The 18,910-nt window shown below is 39.3% G+C and overlaps 1 protein-coding gene across 4 annotated transcripts in view; it reads left to right on the forward strand.

Moving 5' to 3' along the window:
• rgs12a (regulator of G protein signaling 12a) overlaps positions 1 to 18,721 on the forward strand; it is a 46,263-nt gene extending 27,542 nt beyond the window's left edge. For all 4 annotated transcript variants that reach the window (XM_035940922.2, XM_023294146.3, XM_023294149.3 and 1 more), the window contains 14 exons: positions 1,941 to 2,110; positions 3,404 to 3,496; positions 3,939 to 4,082; positions 4,705 to 4,887; positions 5,359 to 5,509; positions 5,879 to 5,976; positions 6,140 to 6,331; positions 7,308 to 7,381; positions 7,482 to 7,608; positions 8,278 to 8,374; positions 8,694 to 8,752; positions 9,201 to 9,312; positions 9,531 to 10,094; positions 15,977 to 18,721. In XM_035940922.2, coding sequence (XP_035796815.2) covers positions 1,941 to 2,110; positions 3,404 to 3,496; positions 3,939 to 4,082; positions 4,705 to 4,887; positions 5,359 to 5,509; positions 5,879 to 5,976; positions 6,140 to 6,331; positions 7,308 to 7,381; positions 7,482 to 7,608; positions 8,278 to 8,374; positions 8,694 to 8,752; positions 9,201 to 9,312; positions 9,531 to 10,094; positions 15,977 to 16,260 — 2,348 coding nt within the window. In that variant the 3' untranslated portion in view covers positions 16,261 to 18,721. The remainder of the gene's footprint in view (positions 1 to 1,940; positions 2,111 to 3,403; positions 3,497 to 3,938; positions 4,083 to 4,704; positions 4,888 to 5,358; positions 5,510 to 5,878; positions 5,977 to 6,139; positions 6,332 to 7,307; positions 7,382 to 7,481; positions 7,609 to 8,277; positions 8,375 to 8,693; positions 8,753 to 9,200; positions 9,313 to 9,530; positions 10,095 to 15,976) is intronic.
• Positions 18,722 to 18,910: the final 189 nt, after the last annotated feature.

The following is an 18,910-nucleotide window of genomic DNA, read 5'->3' on the forward strand; positions in this document are numbered from 1 at the left end:
TCTCTGATAAAGTAAACATCTGCAGTTTCACTTTGTGGGATGCAATCAGATATTCTGGTCCTGTGCTGCACACTTAATCACACCATAGGTTTTGAACTCTGACTTTCACATATTGTGTAATATTTACTTTGGAAAGGTGTAGCAGCTGGTAAAGATAATAGGCCTTTGTCTTATAGCCCCATCAAATTATCCTCGTGTCTAAAAAATTGTTTCCTCTTTCAACTCCAGCAGTGTAGCATCATTAGATCTAGTACTAAAATCCAATAAACTGTTCCAAGAAAAAATCATGGACATGACAATCTTTGTGAGGGCCTTTTGAGTATGGGTTATTCCATCTCAAATCATCAGGGCCCCTCTGCCTGACAATTTCTGACCCAGCAGTTCTTGCCATTTTACAGAAGACCTACAATAAATTTGTGAAAGAACCAAAATGCATGACTGTTTTAATGACCAAGACAAATGTTTCAATAATTCACTCATCAAAAATGAAAGGGAACCATTGGAAACTCAAGACTTCTGTAATAATCGGTCTTTAAAAGCCAGTGTAAACTTATGATCACACGAGAGCTCGACTTAAGTGATGAATTGTCTTCCTATAAGAATAATAAGTTCACTGTGTTTTCCAAGCCTACAAATGGGATCTGAAAAAGAAAAATATCCCCACATTAAAAATAACATCTTAGTTATATTTGGAGAACCATTTTGAAACTCCAGAACTCTGTTTTACTTCGATCATGACACTTATCAATATTTTTATTATGACTTGTCTTAACTGCTCTGTCAGTTATTAAAGTTAAACAAAAACGTTTTTTTTTTGCCATCAGGTATTTCATATCAAAAAGTATTCTACATGTCTTGTCTTGTTTTCCTGTGACGTGACAAATGGCTAAGAAAAAATCATTAGTTATCGTCTGCATCATCAGTTCTTTTTAATGTGTCTTTAAAATGGGACTTCTTTTTTTTTCCACATTTTCAACTTACCCATATTTAGAGATTATTTCATCTAATCATCATCCAGTATCTCTTATTCAGAATCAATGGCATGATGACAAACAGTAAAAGTTTCAGGCTTTCATTTGACCTTTACATGTAGCCCCAAATTTTAATGAGTTACCACCAATAAGAAAAAGATCTCGGTAAGTTTTAAATATACACTAACGTTCAAACATTTGGGGTCACCTAGAGATGTCTTTATTTTTGAAAAAAAAAACAAAAACTGTTTTTTCAAAGAAGATAACATTAAATGAATCAAATACAAATACAGTCTAGACATTGTTAATGTGATAAATGACTATTCTAGCTGGAAATGGATGATTTTTTTCATGGAATATCTACATAGGGGTACAGAGGAACATTTCCAGCAACCATCACTCCTGTGTTCTAATGCTACATTGGTAATGGTATTGAAAGGCTAACTGATGATTAGAAAACCCTTGTGCAATTATGTTAGCACATGGATGAAAGTGTGAGTTTTCATGGAAAACATGATATTGCCTGGATGACCCCAAACTTTTGAACAGTAGTGTATATTATATCTAAAATTTCTCAAGTATGTTTTAAAATATTAGGAAACTCAGAAATCTTTGAGCCAAAATTACTTTATAAAATTTGCTGATTTGTGATGGAATGGCCCATATGGGTCTTAGTAGTGTCTTTTTGTCAAATTGATTGACAAGTTGTTACCATATAGATGTGAATAGTTTCTTTGATGAGAAAAAAAAACACAAGAGCTCTGTTCACTTAAGTGAAGTAAATTCCAGAATAGCTGCAGTTTGCCTTCTGAAACACTCAGACCTGCTAACAACACACAAAAATCAAGTGAAATATTTAGAAGTGATGAGAGGGCATGTGGAAGAATGGCTCTAACATTTCTTCTGGCCTGAATTACCCTTTACCGTCAGAGCTCTCTAACCTTTGCACTGTGCTCTTCCTTCTTGCAGACTATAGTGGAATCCAGTTGCAGGGATGCTGCAGCCAGAGCAGTCTAAACAGTAATGGCAGTCTACCGGGAGCAGGCAGCTATCGAGGGGCTCCAGAGCAACGTGTGGCTAGCTGGGCGGCCTGCTTCGAGCGTCTCCTCCAGGATCCTGTAGGTGTGCGGTACTTCTCGGTAAGCACAGAAAAGTTTCATTTAATTTGTTACTTTAAAAGGCTGTCAAAAGTGTTGTCAAGCAGCTACTCTGAAGCTTTTCTGTATTAAATTTGTAAGTAAATGGGCTGGGTGCACAAGTCTTAGTAAGGATTTTATCAATTCTGTTTGGACATTAAAAGATTGATGTGGCCTCTGGATTTGGAAAACAAAGCCAATGTTGAAGTCTTTCAAATATGCATTCTCTCAGACAGCAGGGGAAGCATTCACTGATTGCAAAAAAAAAAAAAGTCAGATTCTGTAGAAGTCAATGAGAAAATAAACCATTTCTACTTGCTTTGTTGCCTCAGTATGCTATTTCCTTATGTGTTTATGGACTCAGTTGCTAGTTTTAAGTTATTGCCAATACAGAATGGTGTTCATTTGGTAAATTGTGGTCTCTCTAGAGAAAAATAAATAAGAAAGCACAGTATGCTTTCGGGCATGGTTCCAGCGTGATACACATATCGGTATTTATGGATGAGGATAGTTTCTTCAAATTCTCAGTCAAAACCACTCACAGGTCATGTCTAGTTTCAAAAGACAAGATGGTGACAAACTTAAGGTTTTAACAGTGGTCCACAAACCAGTAGGTGATGTCACAATGGCTATGTCCATTTCTTTCTTCTTAGTTCATGGTTTTATTTCTTGGCAACCAAAATACCTTGAATGCAAAACAGTCTTTATAAAGTCAAGGTGTGCACTTGGGAGCAGTGGGAAGAAGTTGTAAATGCAACACTGACACTTTGGCACATTTGTTTACCAACACTTGCTTATTACATATCCATCAGATTTGGCTTTCATCCAGAGTTACACTCCGTAGAGGTAACTGATGATGCTTGCCACAGGAGCAACACCTTTAACATGTATGTAGATATAACGTTTGGTATGTAACTTAATTAAAGGTTTATATAAATGTACGACTGATTCTGGTTCAGAACTGCAGTGAGTAAAGCACCTCCTTTTGTATTATCGTGTGCCATTTCCTCCCACATAAAAGATGTGTCTTTTGATTTTGGTCCACAACACCTTCAAAAAGCTCAATATTAAGTTTGGTATCATAAAACCACCTTCCTCTTCACCTTTCTTTAACGCTGATCAGAGCTGTACTCGCCTACACCAGTCTGCGCCTACACTTACACCAATCTTGTTACATTACACCTAATAATTTCTGTCCTTCCTACAGGTCTGAACAGTAACAGCAAAGGAAAGAGAAGAAATCAGTATCGCTAGTTTGAGATCATATGAAACCTCTTGTGCTGTGTGTTTCCACAGGAATTTCTAAAGAAAGAATTCAGTGAGGAGAATATCTTGTTCTGGCAGGCCTGTGAATACTTCAGTCATGTCCCTGCAACTGATAAAAAGCAGGTAAGTCCTCAGTGTGCAGCTACAGATGCAGTTAGTGTTTTGTATCGTGGTAAATGATGCTGTAATGCCCACTGTGAATAGGTGGATCATGTGAAAAGATTCCATTAAAAATCAGCCGTTTCCAGCTAGAATAGTCATTTACCACATGAACAATGTCTAGAATGTATTTCTGATTCATTTAATGTTATCTTCAATGAAAAAAGTTCTTTTCTTTCAAAAATAAGGACATGTCTAAGTGACCCCGAACTTTTGAACAGTAGTGTTTATTACCCATGTACCCATGACATTCATCTTGTGACACCATTTTACACTTATTACACTCCTCTAATGGGGATAAGAGTCTGTCCATATCAGATGACACGTTGATGCTTATTTAGTTGCATGTAATCCCAGTTTTTTCTACAGTTGTTCTTGAAATTCTCATCAATCCTTTTTACTGCAGCTGTCCCAGAGAGCTGGAGAGATTTACAACAGCTTTCTGTCCAGTAAGGCCACCATGCCAGTTAACATAGACAGCCAAGCCCAGCTGGCTGATGACGTCCTCACCTCCCCACGGCCTGACATGTTCAAGACCCAGCAGCTCCAGGTACCAACAATACAGCTGTTGACTTTATTTATTAGGGCTCCTCACTCTGTTACTTGATAAATAATGTGGTGTTCCCAGTTATTAAAATATTTCATATCTCTAGTTCGTCCCACATTTGAATTATTTCAGTTGTGTGATATCAAGCCTAAGATCAAGACGTTTTCTAGACAGTATTAATGGAATTCTGTGTAGTAGGGGGTTTGTTCTCATCTAGCCTTTAGTCGCTTTGCACAGCATATTGGGTTTTTTTGGTGGCCATCTGGGTTTGTTTACAAAAGGGCTCTGAGGCTTTACCACAGAGATAAACACAAACTGGCATACACCCACAAATAATCTGGCACATAGTGTACACACAGACCCATAGACATGCACTCAAAGATCTGTATGTTTTCAGGTTGCACAAGATTATGATTACATCCTTGCTGTTAGGACTCCTGTCGTAACAGCAGCTAACTATATGTTAACATTAGTAGATCCTTATCTCTTGTTTCACTCTGGTTCATTTTTGTCACAACCAAATGCCTCTTTGTGCATTTTCTTTTCCTACTAATATTTTCTCAATTTCACAAACCATCTGTCCTCAAGTCTTACTGTCTGACATCCATGTTTGCCACATTTACAGATCTTCAACTTGATGAAATTTGACAGCTATTCACGATTCCTCAAGTCCTCCCTCTACCAGGAGTGTATGCGTGCTGAGGTGGATGGTCAGCCGTTGCCGGACCCCTACCAAATCCCCTGCAGCCCCGCACCCTCAAAACACAGTGCTAGCTCTGACCGCTCCACTCTCTCCACTCCAAAAAAGGTACCATTACAGAAAGGAATTTTGCACTTTGATATACACTACCATTCAAAAGTTTGGGCTCAACCCAGACAATTTCATGTTTCCATGAAAACTCACACTTTTATTCATGTGCTAACACAATTGCGCAAGGGTTTTCTAATCACCAATTAGCCATTCGGCACGATTAGCTAACACAATGTAACATTAGAACACAGGAGTGATGGTTGCTATAAATTGGCCTCTGTACCTCTATGTAGATATTCCATTAAAATCATCCATTTCCAGCTAGAATAGTCATTTACCACATTAACAATGTCTAGACTGGATTTCATTTAATTTTATCTTCATTGAAAAAACTGCTCATCTTTCAAAAACAGGACATTTCTAAATGACCCCCAACTTTTGAACGGTAGTGTATGTGTTTGCTGGCATTGGTCCCATCTGTCTAGAATGACATATAAAATAGATTTTTTTTTGTCTTCCAACCTCCAGGAAGGCAGGAAGCACCGGTCAGGGAGGTCACTGAATGAGGAAAGCAGAGATGAAAGTGCCGACAAGAAACGTGGCATCTTCTTCTCATGGTCCCGCAACAGGAGCTTTGGGAAAGGTCCAAAGAAGAAGGACATTGGAGACATTAACCTCGGTAAGAAATTATTTAACAATGCTATAGCCTTCTGGTTGCAAAGTTCAACACTGTTTTATGCTTGTGCAATAAACAGTCACTGCCAGCTGCATGGTTGGCATGAGCTACATGCAGGAGAGACATGTAGAAATGCAGCAGCCCTACAGTGAGCAGGGCTATGCATCAACATAGTGATCTGCCTTTCTAGCTAAATGTAACTCAATCTGATGGTTTTTCAAACTACAATTATAAATCCAAAACATTGGTATTTCTCATGTTTAATCTTGACACTGTCTTGCTGTTACATTTTCTAAGTATCCTTTAATGTGAGTAGTGTCCTAGTGTAGCTTATCTCCATGAAATCATCATTCTCCATGCTGTTTTGTGCAGATTACTGGGGAAGTAATGGGAGGAGGGAGTCCCAGGGCTCCTTGTCGTCCGGCACCAGTCTGGAGATGGCCACTTCCTGCTCTGCTGGCAAGATTGAGGTAAGATTCCTCTAGAAAGATCACCATGGCAACACAGAGCCCGGTGCCTGCTGAAACCATCATAATAGGCCAGAGTATTTTTTTTCTGCTTGTCAACCCACTCATGTTTTGTTTGTGGATAACATAAACGAAAATGGTTAATTTATTATACCTGTGTCCTCAGACGGATAATCGCCACTCAGTTGGAGCGTGGGAACGTTCACCCAAACATTGTAGCGTGTTGCTACCTGATGGTTCCTGTTCATCTATCACCCTTCGGCCCAGCGCATCCATTAGAGAAGTCCTCCAAGACCTCTGTCACAGCATTAGTGTCAACGTTGCCGCCGTCGACCTGTTCCTGGTGGGAGGAGAAAAGGTAAGGAGGGTAGATGATACCAACACATAACTGAGAGATGCTAAGAACATCTAGTGCTATTATTATTAAGCTACAAAAAGCTTTTAAATGAATTTAGTCGACTGTACTTATTATAAATCAGTTAATCAGATATAAATAAAACTATAATCTGTGTATGGTTCATTCTTTGTTTTTTCCATTTCAAAATGAAATGAGAAAAAAAATAATTGTTTTGTTTTTTCGTTTAAAAATTAAATTTGAAAAACGAAAAATAGAGAAACGAAAAAAGGCTGTGTTTTTACCAATTTTGAGGTTTAAACAAAAAAAGGCTTTTCCCTTTGGAAGCTACCGGGCGCCATTTGGAAGCTACCGGTGGAAATCAAATTGTTCTCGATGCAGAACCTCCTGACACTCATTATAGAGCAATGTGGAGCTCCATGGCGACACGAAGTGTCGCTGATTTCTGCGTGAGTTTTGCCACTCTCAAAGAGCTTGCGAATGAAATTGGAAAAGGACTCGAGTACAGCCATTCTTGATATGTGTTTGCGGTCCAGATCAGCTCAAAACAGTTCTTTCTCGGCGACTTCTGGCATTTCCGGTGTTGCACCAGATTAAAACAACTGCCATATTTTTTTATTTCGGGTTTAAAAAGCTAGAGCAAAAATCCAACACTGTGGTTTTTTCATTAGTTAAATAGTACATTTCTACATTTAGGTTTTAAAAACTGAAAAACAAAAAAACAACGTGGTTTATAGTTTATTTTTAGATTTTATTTTGAAACGGAAAAACCATACACGGATTAACTACACTTCCCATTTAGCATGCTTTATGTTGTGAGGGCTCCTTGACCTTAAGGTGAATCTAACATTGAAGTGAATCAAGAAGAATTAATGATATGTCTTTAGATTACTGTATATAGATGGTACAGAATGCAGCTCTCTGTTGATTTGTAAAGTTATATGTGTTGCTAAGTTTCATGCGCTTTAATCCCACACAGCCTTTAGTGTTGGACCAAGACTGCATGACCCTCAGCTCACGGGACCTAAGGCTGGAGAAGCGTACCTTGTTTAGGTATGAACAACCAATCAAAGTTCACTTCATTTCAGTTTCTCATTTTTTGTTTATGCTTTTAATCCTGTCACATTTACTTATGCTCTTTGTTTGCTCTTAGATTGGACCTAGTACCCATTAACCGCTCCGTGGGGCTGAAAGCCAAACCTACCAAACCAGTCACTGAGGTCCTGCGTCCCGTGGTGGCCAAATATGGTCTCCACCTCAGTGATCTTGTGGCCAAAATAGTAAGTTGCTCCCAGTGGTTACAATGGGCTTTTGAAGCTCCCGTGTGTCTAGAGAAGAGCCTGTATAGCGTATGACAGGCCACAGGGTGGAGTATTATGGTTAGGGGAGGGAAACAACCGCATCCTTTTCCATCTCTACATGGTGGTTAGCACTCTGACTCAGCCCAGCCTGTGAAGATGGATCACAAGGGCTATAATTAAGAATGATGACATTCCTCAAACATGCCGACTCGTTCCTCCTCCCCTTAACCCCTGGCAGATTTATTTTAGTCCTATGGGTATGCAGGCATTATAGCTGTATTATACAGTATACCAGAGCTGAATCATTATACCACCCCAAACCATAAAATTTGCACTGACATTCTTGCACTGCACATCTCTGCACTTTTAAACTTTATTTTTATTTTTATTTTTTCTGTTAAAAAATTCTGCCACCCTTGTATATATTGTAAATAAAGCTGCTGTAACAATGTAAATTTCCCCTGGAGTGGGGAGAAATAAAGAACTTTATCTTTATCTTTATCTTTAAATTAAGCAAAAGCTCATGCACTCAAATATCAGCCATGTGCTGAGATGTAGTAAATAGCGCCACACTATGCTATATTTAGACATGTGGCCAACAGGTAGAGATACTAACATGCTAACCATGAAATTGTTTTTTTTTCTCAGAGTGGAGAGACGCAGCCTTTGGATCTTGGTGCCCCCATATCGAGTCTAGATGGCCTGCGAGTTGTGTTGGAACGAACGGACCCATCCTCAGGGAAAGGTAAAATACTGTAACCCAATATTTAATGCAAAATATTACAAATGGTAATACAGTTTAAAAACATATGTTTCTCAATGCAACCTATAAACAACTACACTGGGTTACCCTTTCTCAACTGGACACTAGCTTTTAGAAATTTTAAATTGCAAATCAAGTCTACCTCTGTTATTCCGCTGATGAACATATTCAAGTTTTGCACACTTTATCTCTTAGGTCTTGAGTGTTCTTTCCTCTCCTCCCCTTTCACTCACTATCTTCTCATCATTCTTAACCTGATGAATTTTTCATGTACACATTTCTCTGTCTCTCTGTCTAATAGACAAATCTAAGTCTTCCTCCCTAAAAAACCACCCTCCGACCAGGAGTTTTTCTGCAACAGTAAGTACTCCAGACTTCTTTATTCTCATCCATTTTGCTATAAAGTCCACGTGTTGGGGTTGTGTCCTTTTCTATTGCTATGCTGCTTCTGCGACATTGAGTGTCATTTTTTAGTGACTCACATGCCAGCCAATACTAAGCTATCAGTTGGTGTTCAATTCCTGTGTTTTTGGTGTTCTTCTCCCTAACACTGCCTGTCGCTGACTCACTCACTTATGTTTGCTGTGCTTGGGTTATCGGACCATATGAAGACAGATCAAACTTAGTCTGGATCATATCAAAGATGCCCAGTCAACAGATGGACCAGACTCATTTTGCGAAAAGGTTTCAGTAAATCTGGATAATGCTGAGGGTGCTTAGCAGCTCATGCTTAGCCTCCACCACACGACCCGCTACCCTCCCAACCCTCCATCTCCTAACAGAGTGCATTTTTTTGTTGCATCTGCAGGGAGATGAGAGGTCAACACCAAAGGACTTTTCTGTGAGAGCAAGTGGACCAGACTCTGCACTCCAAGGGGGAAACAGAATACAGAAAAAGATAAATATAGATGAAGCTGAAGGTAAATCCCCCTTATTCTTACTTGTCTTTCTCTCTTTTAACCTGGGGTGACTCTCTTAGCTTTGCTTTGCCTCAGCACAAACTAATATCTTTGGCAGCTCCCAAGTGTGTTTTTCTCTGTCAGGTGAGGCTGCTATGCTGCATGTTAAAACTAACTAATCCTGTTTGTACATTTCTTTGGAAAATTAAAATGAGGAAACTTGTCTGACCTGTTTCTAGAATTCTTTGAGCTACTGAGCCGGGCACAGAGCACCCGAGCCAATGACCAGCGTGGACTCCTGAACAAAGACGATTTGGTGCTTCCGGACTTTCTGCGCCTGACTTCAACCACTTCCTCCCGCTCCGTCTCCTCTGATCTCGCCTGCTCCACCCCTGACTCTCTGAAACAGACCAGAGAGAACGGCATGTCCTCGCGGGGGGCCTTCATCTCCAGCCTTCGCTCAGAGAGCCTGGACTCTTCCCTCAGCTCCAGTGCCAACGGACACTCGGGGGTCAGGCGGTGCCTGCTGCCCCCTCCTCGCCACCCAACCTTCGGCACCCACTTGTCGCCTATTCCCCGGCCCTCAGACACCCGGCCAATCCTCCGCACTGTGGAGGAGGACACCCACACCGACCTGACCCTTGTGGGTGAAGGTGATATCAGCAGCCCCAACAGCACTCTGCTGCCTCCTTTACCATCCCCCATGCGGTCCTTCGAGAGCAGCTTGCCTGAAGCCAATTTCACCCCACCACCACCCTGCTCCCAGCCACCAGACGCAGGTGGCGAGGAAAAGTCCAGTTCAGGTATTTCTGAAGTGTAACAAACCAGTGCTGTGTGTGTGTTTGCGTGTGTGTTTCAAGTGTGCATGTGTGTGCTCCCTGTGGTCAAAACTGGACCACTGTTATGATAAAACTCCTCTACACTGACTCTGATGCACTTTAATGACAAATTGATATTATTTCTTTCTCAGTATGCCTGATTTGTTTTTATTAAAGTCAGCAGCATGTGTGTTATTGATTTTATTTTCACTCAGATCGATGTGTAAATAGTGATGTGTATATTTCGTTCCGTGAGTTACTTGGAAGTTACTTTCGATGCTACAAATTGTTGAGATGACCATGTGACTGGCAATAGTTCGCTCCCGTTAAACATTTAGAGTTTCTTGTGTGGTTTTGAGTGGATGCAAATGTGACTGACTGCAGAGCTTATGGATATTAATAACATGCATAATACAGATCAAACATCAATATTTGGCATTACTGTAGTCAGTCAGTCAGTGTTGTACTGAAGATTAGAATTCAAAACAAACTGAACAGTACACAGTGATAAGATTAGCATTATGTACAAACATTGTAGCAAGCCCTGATGCTGTATTACAATGTTGGACCTGCGAATGCTAATCAGTAATAATCCCTCCACCTCCAGGAATGAGCAATTCAACGTCAAAACACTCTTTATCTTATTCGACTATATAAAACCACTGACTCATTAAACATTGTCAGCTCCTAATGTAGCAATTTGAGCAATGGTGAAAATAATTAGCCATTTGAGGACAAGTGCTCCTTAGTGCTAGTGACATTGTTGAAGTGCCTGTCACCCTTTATCTGTCTCATTCGCTCCCTCTCTAGGTGCCTGTTGTAGATAATCACTGCCAATAAACTCTGTATCTGTGATTGAATGGATCTAATAAATGTTAGAATTGGAAATCACTCTCGTCTGTCTTTTTACACGTCTGTGAGATTCTTCCTCCACCACCTCCGCTTCTCCTCTCCTCTTACCTCCACATGCCTTTTTCTTGCTCTACCATAATTCTGTCTCATGTTGTCCTTTAGCTTACCCCTCTTATCAGCTCCCACTCCTTTGTGTACATCCCTGTGTGCGCTTGTTTCATGGTGTCGCTACTCTCTATGTGTTTGCTGCTCAGATTGCTCAATGTGGTGGTTCAGCCACATCGCTTGGCTGACCTGCTGGTTGTATTGTGTTTTTTATGAGGGCACTACTCTGACCTGTGCAGCTTTATCTTTTTTGTGGATCTCTTGAGTCAGTCTCTTGTGCTTGCGATGCTTGTTGCAGTGTTGGTTCATTGTGCATGGACTGCAAGGTCATCTGCAGATGGTTTTCCTCTTCCATTTTCCACGTTTTGTGTCATTGTTTAACAGTCAGGTGTGATTTGTGGTGGTGATGATTAGATATTGTCAGAATCTCTGTGCAGTTGCAGTTCAATTAGAGACATGTTTTGACTCTGGCTTGCAATAAAATCCCTCAAAGCCCTTTATGAAACACTGTAAAGCTGACAAATGGGAAAAAAAATAACACACTCAACATGTTTGTAACAACAAAACATACACAGACATCACCCCACTGTGACTAATAGCTGGCTTTACGGTATGGAGATGTGTAAGCAAGATGATGAGGAAGAATCAAAGCCTTCAGCCTTTTTACAGTCTCACTCCTCTTATCTGGTTGCTAAGTGCATCAGGCTGGTTCTTCCCACCACCCGGCACCATGGTAACCTTATCCACAAGTTGACTGAGCTACAGATATAAACTGTCACTACTGGTTTTCATCTGTCTCCTTGCCTGTTTCTCTTCTCTGCCTCTATTTCTCCCGCTTGCTTAAACAGAAGCGTAGCAATGATTTAGCAGAGCAGTCGTTTTAACACCATTGTCACCGTGGTATTGTTGAGTCTGTGCTGGAATCTGCAAAATCCTGAAATGTACCAAGTTAACACGCCTCCACTTTCTCACTCTGTAGAGACTTTTTGAAGTTGTTCCATTTTAATTTGCGTGTAAAGTTTTGCTCATGGGCTTAATGACAACTTTAAGAGACAAACACCCACTGAATGGGCTTAAGTCTCTAATTACAGATGAGTCCAAATATGGCTTAATAGCATTTCTCCTCTTTTACTGACATTCTGTCTGTCATTCAGTTTGGTTATTACTGTTAGACTGACGCCCTCTGCTGTTACAAGAGAACAGTAATTGCTTGTCATTTTCATAATGTCATAAACGATGCGGTGCTTCCAGTTGTTTATTGCTCCTCACATGTAAGGTGGATTACACCAATATAGTTTAGTGAATTTATAATGCCTGTAATTCTCCTGCTCTGTCACCAATGTGCACAAATGCATTAAAGATTATGGGAAACCTTGAGGTATACGTATCAACAACACATCACAAAAGAAAAACGACATAATACAGTAATGCACATTTGGATGAAGAGGAGTAGTTTTAAGGCACAGGTCCTCTAATGATGACTCCTGGCCCTAGAGGTGGCGCTCTGCCTTTACTTGGCATGCTAGAGAGAACATCTGGTCTGTATCTAGAGAACCAGGACTAAGACCTGCTGATCCCTGTTAGCGAGATCATTTCTGTAATCACTACTCTGCTCTGTGGCGTCCACTAGGGGGCGACATCACATAATGTAAGTCCATTCACATGGCACTGATTCAGACTTAATACATAGTATGTTAAGTCAGAACAAAAGGGTGTTCTGCTCATAAAAACCGCAGGTTGAAGCATTTGGTTGGATACTAAGCCAAGGATTAAAGCAGTGATTAATTCAGTCATGTCAGTCGCCTAGGTGTTGGATAAATGGAATGTTTGCCATTACAGAGACAATAAAGGATTCCTCAGAGTGACTGGGGCTCTGTTTTATAACGATTAAGCAGTTCACACCTGAGGCAGCACATGCCTCAGTTTTCCTTCCGGCCTGTTTTACTGTCCTTCCCCTTGTGTCTAAAAGTCAGCTCTCAAAGGCAACAGCCGCTGACCCTGGGCCAGCCTTATCATCCATCTGGCAGTCAGAGGAGGACTTAACTCAGATATGTGGCAGTGAGCCTCAGTAAAGACTGTAGCTGGGAACGTTTCAGTCTGGCCAGTGTGTCTCAGCTCTCTGTTGCTGCTATGGTTGCTGACAAGACGGACCACAGGAGGCTCAACAGGTTGAGTGGGTGACCCATAAACAGTGGCTATAGTCCCTGATGCAGCGGTCATGGGTTTGAGTCCAACCCATGGCCATTTATTGCAAGTCTTTCCCCCACTCTTCTCCCCACGTTTTCTCTCTCTCTCTCCACTGTGCACTATAATAAAGGCCAAAAAATAGCTTAAAAAAAGACTGTCAAGACATCTTAAATAATAGTTCAGAAGCCACATTCACCCCAATTTGATCTCAAGTGGGCCGGACCAGTAAACTCACAGCATAATGACCTGTAAATAATGACAACTCCACATTTTTCCTTTGTTTTAGTGCAAAGAAGTAAATGCTGAAAATGTTCGCATTTAAAGAATTATCTTTTTATGAAAGATTATGAACAACCTGAAATTTATTACGAAAAATAAGTTCAATTTCAACAACATTATGCCTCATTTTATCATTTACACATTACAACCTACAGATCACAGTTTATCTGCAAAGGAACAAAACATTTAGTCAGCTATCTGGAACTGAATGATATAGTATTTTACTGTATGATCCAAACTACAGAAGTCAGACAAAAAAAGGACAAAACATTACAAAAATGAGACGCAAAATGACAAAAAATGAGACAAAAGACACAAAACAAAAAAGAGATAAAAAAATTTGACAAAAAAGTCACAAAGCGACAAAAAATAGACAAATGACAAAAACAAGACAAAGAAGAAACAAAATGACAAAAAATAGACAAACAACACAAGCGAGACAAAAAACAGAAAACGACAAAAATTATAAACAAAACAATGAATAAAGCAAAACACAAATTGACAAAAATAAGACAAAAAACACAAGCAAGACAAAAATGAAACACAAAACAACAAAAACATGAGACAAACGACAAAAGTCAGACAAAGAAACCAACAAAAACAATACAAAATATTACAAAAATGAGACACAAAATGACAAAAGAACAATGAGCAATCTAGTATTTTACTTGACGATCAAAACAACTTGTCATGATCTAGAAAATATTTTAAATTTATAGTTTTACTAATTTACAATCTGCAGTTAATATCTTCTCTGGAATTTTTACACTTTGAAGGTCGGATTGGATCCTCTGGAGGGCCGGTTTTGGCCCACGGGCCTCATGTTTGACACCCCTGGTCTAGACATTGTTAATGTGGTAAATCACTATTCTAGCTGGAAACGACTGATTTTTAATGGAATATCTCCATAGGGGTACAGAGGAACATTTCCAGCAACCATCACTCCTGTGTTCTAATGCTACATTGTGTTAGCAAATGATGTTGAAAGGCTGATTGATGATTAGAAAACCTTTGTGTGGAAACAGTGGGCTTCTAGCTCCATTAGTACACTTGCATGGGAACAATCTTAGAAGATGGCATACTTATCTTTATGTCCCATCCCTGATGAGATCATGCATCTCTGAATAGTCAATGCTCAAGTATACCACACCTGACATAAACAAAATGGATGACTAAACGTGACCCTGTTCCAAATTCATTCAGTTCTTTTTCATGGCTTGACAAGGTGGTAAACATATCTGAGCAGAATTAGTCATCAAATTTGTCTAATTACACATACTCTACAACTCATACCAACATATTACACTGAAGCGTTCATTCAAGGATCGTGGAGTTAAAATGCATCTGCATCTATGCAATGGGAGATAAAGTTTCTTCAATCCAGTCTGAAATGTAATAGTCGAATTAAACATCTGGCTGTCATGAAGTATAATGAGAATGAGTAAGGAAGAAGTGAAAGCAAAGTATGGTGGGCTCTTTACTCTGCCAAGGAACGCGGTGGAGTTATGTGACGATCGGCGGTTTGTCTGTCCGTCTGTCTGTTAGCAACATTACTCAAAAACGGATTAACAGATTCTGATGGGATTTTCAGGGAAGCTCAGAAATGACACAAGGACAAACTGATTAGATTTTGGCAGTGATGCAGTGATTATAGTCTGGACCCATGGAATTTGTAAAGATTTCAGCCACTGGAAATGATACGACTGAGCAACCCTTGGCGTGCCATCACTTCTGTGTAAAAGGACATTGCTGATAACAACATGACTAATGGAGATTGTCAGGAATTGCTTATTTAAAGATGCAGTAATCAATATTTTTGCCGAACAACAGATGAAATTACGAAGTGTAATGCTGCACATAGATTTATCTATCATTATATCCATAATTTTTCATTTTAGCCTCTTTAGCTTATTGTTTTATTTATTTATTCTTTATGATGTAAGCTCATGAAATGCAACATTAGCTTTCAGTTGTTTAGGCGAGATGTCACCAAATACACTACTGTTCAAAAGTCTGGGGTCACTTAGAAATGTCCCTATTTTTGAAAGAAAAGCTTTTTTTTTCAATGTAGATAACATTAAATGAATCAGAAATTTCCAGCAACCAACACTCCTGTGTTCTAATGCTACATTGTGTTAGCTAATGGTGTTGAAAGGCTAATTGGTGATTAGAAAACACTTGTGCAATTATGTTAGCACATGAATGAAAGTGTGAGTTTTCATGGAAAACATGATATTGCCTGGGTGACCCCAAACTTTTGAATGGTAGTGTATATGTATGTCTGCATGTAACTTCTGCTGCCTGCAAGTGGCCAAAATAATGTGTTAACTGTTTGCCTGTGCTACATTTTCCCCAGCCACCCTCAGAAACATTCAAATAGCTATATTAGTGATCCATATTGTATGACCTCATCTTTACTCTTACATGTCTTTCTTTTTTCCCAGCGGGAAGAGTAGAAACATCCAGCACCAAATCACCGACCGACCAAGCCAATGTTACACAGATGATTCAAGAAGTGATGGATGTTGAGGGAGTCCATCTAGAAGAGGGAAGACAGGAAACATCCCAGGGAGAAGAGTCTGAGCTGAGTCTGAGTTTCCAGGGCTACGTCGCCGAGCTGCGACAATGCCAGAGCAAAATGAGGAATGCCCAGATGCCACAGAATGGCCACAACCCACCAGCAAGCAAGGATTGCAAGACAGACCTTTACAAGGCCACAATTGTCTAGAGGGAACCCCCACTGCTGCACTTTTTGCACATGAAGCATTGTCGTTTAAAAGTAAATTAATCAAACAATTTGCTGCATGTACAAGCTGTCAATTGAATCTAAATAAATATATATATATATATATTATGGTGATAGATGTATATTTGCTACAAATTCTGATGTCTTCTTGTTGAGTTTTTGTAATGCTTGTAAATTTTGGACAGTGATATGTTTTTGTTATTGGTATGGTTTAATTATTAAGTGAAGAGCATTTCTATTATGAATCATATTAGACTGAAGACAACCTCAGAAGAAGCCTGAATCTCATTTTTGGGCAGTTTCTAGTAATTCAAAGTAAACATGATTAAAAAGTTGTAAATAATGGGTTTATTTTAGGCCACTGCTTGCTAATAAGTCATCAAGATAAATTAAAGAACTGGCTTAAAAGTGAGTCGTTACCAGCTAAAGGGATTAACCAGTACAACAATTTGTAGCATCAGTGTTCACTGAGTAGCTTTTAACTGGAAGCATTCTGCACAGGAAGACCATGAGTTGAAAGTTACAGAAATGGCTAGAAAGTGTTTCCCCAGCCCTCTTACGTAATACTAAATGAATTATTAACCATTATTTAAGCTATTCTGAAAAAACTTACGGGCACATCTCGTCTGACAAAAAGATCTTTACATCTGGATATGTGGTTAAAAGCTCCAGAAAACTTAAGAAAATCTAGTAAACAGTCATTTCTGACTATTTGTTAAATGCGACTTCTAGACACCAAATACATTTGGACAAAAAAGAGCTGAACCCAGTGTCCGTTTGCCAGTGTTTTTCTCAGTGTAGTGTAGATGAAAGCTCTGGGGAAAAGCTTGTAAATGTTTGTTTTTTATTTATTTTTTATTCAATATTGTATAACAGATTTTAGTATTGACAAATGATTTAATGAGATATTAATTAGTAAGTGAAACTTAAGGTATTTTTTTGTTGTCCAAGTGTTGTTGCCCTGTTAGAAAGTTGTACCGACCGTATGTTAACTGAAGTCTTTTGTTTTTAGAATCAAATGGGAGGCAAACTATCATTTTCTTCAAGATCCGACTATTTCTTTTTTTATGTTGTCTTCTTATGTTTTGCAATTAATACATGATGGTACCTTTATTGCCTGTACTTTTTGCTTCTGTGGTTTTGAGATTGTCCATACTGGTGGATATAAAGCTTTAATGAATGTAATTCCAACAAATTGACACTTTTGACTTTTGTACTACATATTTTACTAATTTAAAAGTCTGTTGAAGTTTGGAACCCAAAGTCTTACATTCACAGACTTAGATCCTCCTCCTAGGCATATTTGGCCAGCTCATTGTATTTGCTAAGTTAGTCAGCATTGTCAATAATTAACGGTATAGTTGTCTTAGTTGAACAATTTCCTCTCTGGAGACACTCTGTCTTCACATGGAGACCAGCTATTTACACAACCGTTGAAAAGTTTGGTGTCACTTCAAAATGTGCTTATTTTTGAAAGAAAAGCATTTTTTTCAGTCAAGGTAACATTAAATGAATCAGAAAAACAGTCTAGACATTGTTAATGTGGTAAATGACTATTCTAGCTGGTACTAGCTGGTCTAGCTAGTTCTAATGCTACATTGTGCTAGCTAATGGTGTTGAAAGGCTAATTGATGATTAGAAAACCCTTGTGCAATTATGTTAGCACATGAATAAATGTGTGAGTTTTCATGGAAAACATGAAATTGTCTGGGTGACCCCAAACTTTTGAACGGCAACTGCTAAATAGCACACATGCTATTTAGCAGTCCAGCCTCCTCTGTATTTTTAGCTTAGCATCTGGAGTGTGATTATTACAGCTGGGGAAAATTAGAGGTTAGATTCTAGGACTGGTGAGTTTGTCTTGTAGCAGCATGCCACTGCTGGAATGCTGATAACACATGAATCTTAGTTAGTTGGGCCATTTACTTTCATGCTCATGCCCTTATTTCAAACATACCGTGACCATTGAGTTGGTGGTTTCAACTGTAATTCCCTCAGATCCTAAACTCACCCTCTGACCAGATGTTCTCTCATCTTAAGAACTTACAAATACAACATACCAAGAGATTCTACGCAGGAACTCACCAGTAAATGTTTTACTGTACAGACTGCTTTCACCTTCTGTTTCTCTGCCTGTCATAGGCTAGCTATGGTACCGTGGCACAATGCATGTTTGGTCTCTTACTTTGAAAGCCAGACACACCTGTGTTACTCCATTCACATTTTGTAACAATTAACTGCAAAACTCATTATCAATATTTCATCACTTAACATCTTACATATATTTATTGAGGTCTAATGGATTGTAATGTTGATATTCATTGATGAGATAATTTATCAGGAAGTTGTTGAAGTTGTGTCGCTTAATTAGCCTTAACTGACTTAGCTTTGTGACATGGGTAAGTTCTGAGGGTCTAATAAATGTAACAGGAAATTCCATGAATTAGAGGCTGGGAAATTTTGCCTTTTGTCTTTAGCTTCAAAAATGTAGTGGTATAAATATTTTGTGATGCAGCAGAGGCGCAGATATACCACCGTTCAAAAGTCGTCACTTACAAATGTCCTTTTTTTTGGTAGTGTAGCAGGATAGTCCTGCCCAAGGTCTGTGTCTGTGTTCTTCTAGGCTGCACGG

Source organism: Amphiprion ocellaris, chromosome 23 (genome assembly GCF_022539595.1).
Source record: "Amphiprion ocellaris isolate individual 3 ecotype Okinawa chromosome 23, ASM2253959v1, whole genome shotgun sequence".
NCBI lineage: Eukaryota > Metazoa > Chordata > Actinopteri > Pomacentridae > Amphiprion > Amphiprion ocellaris.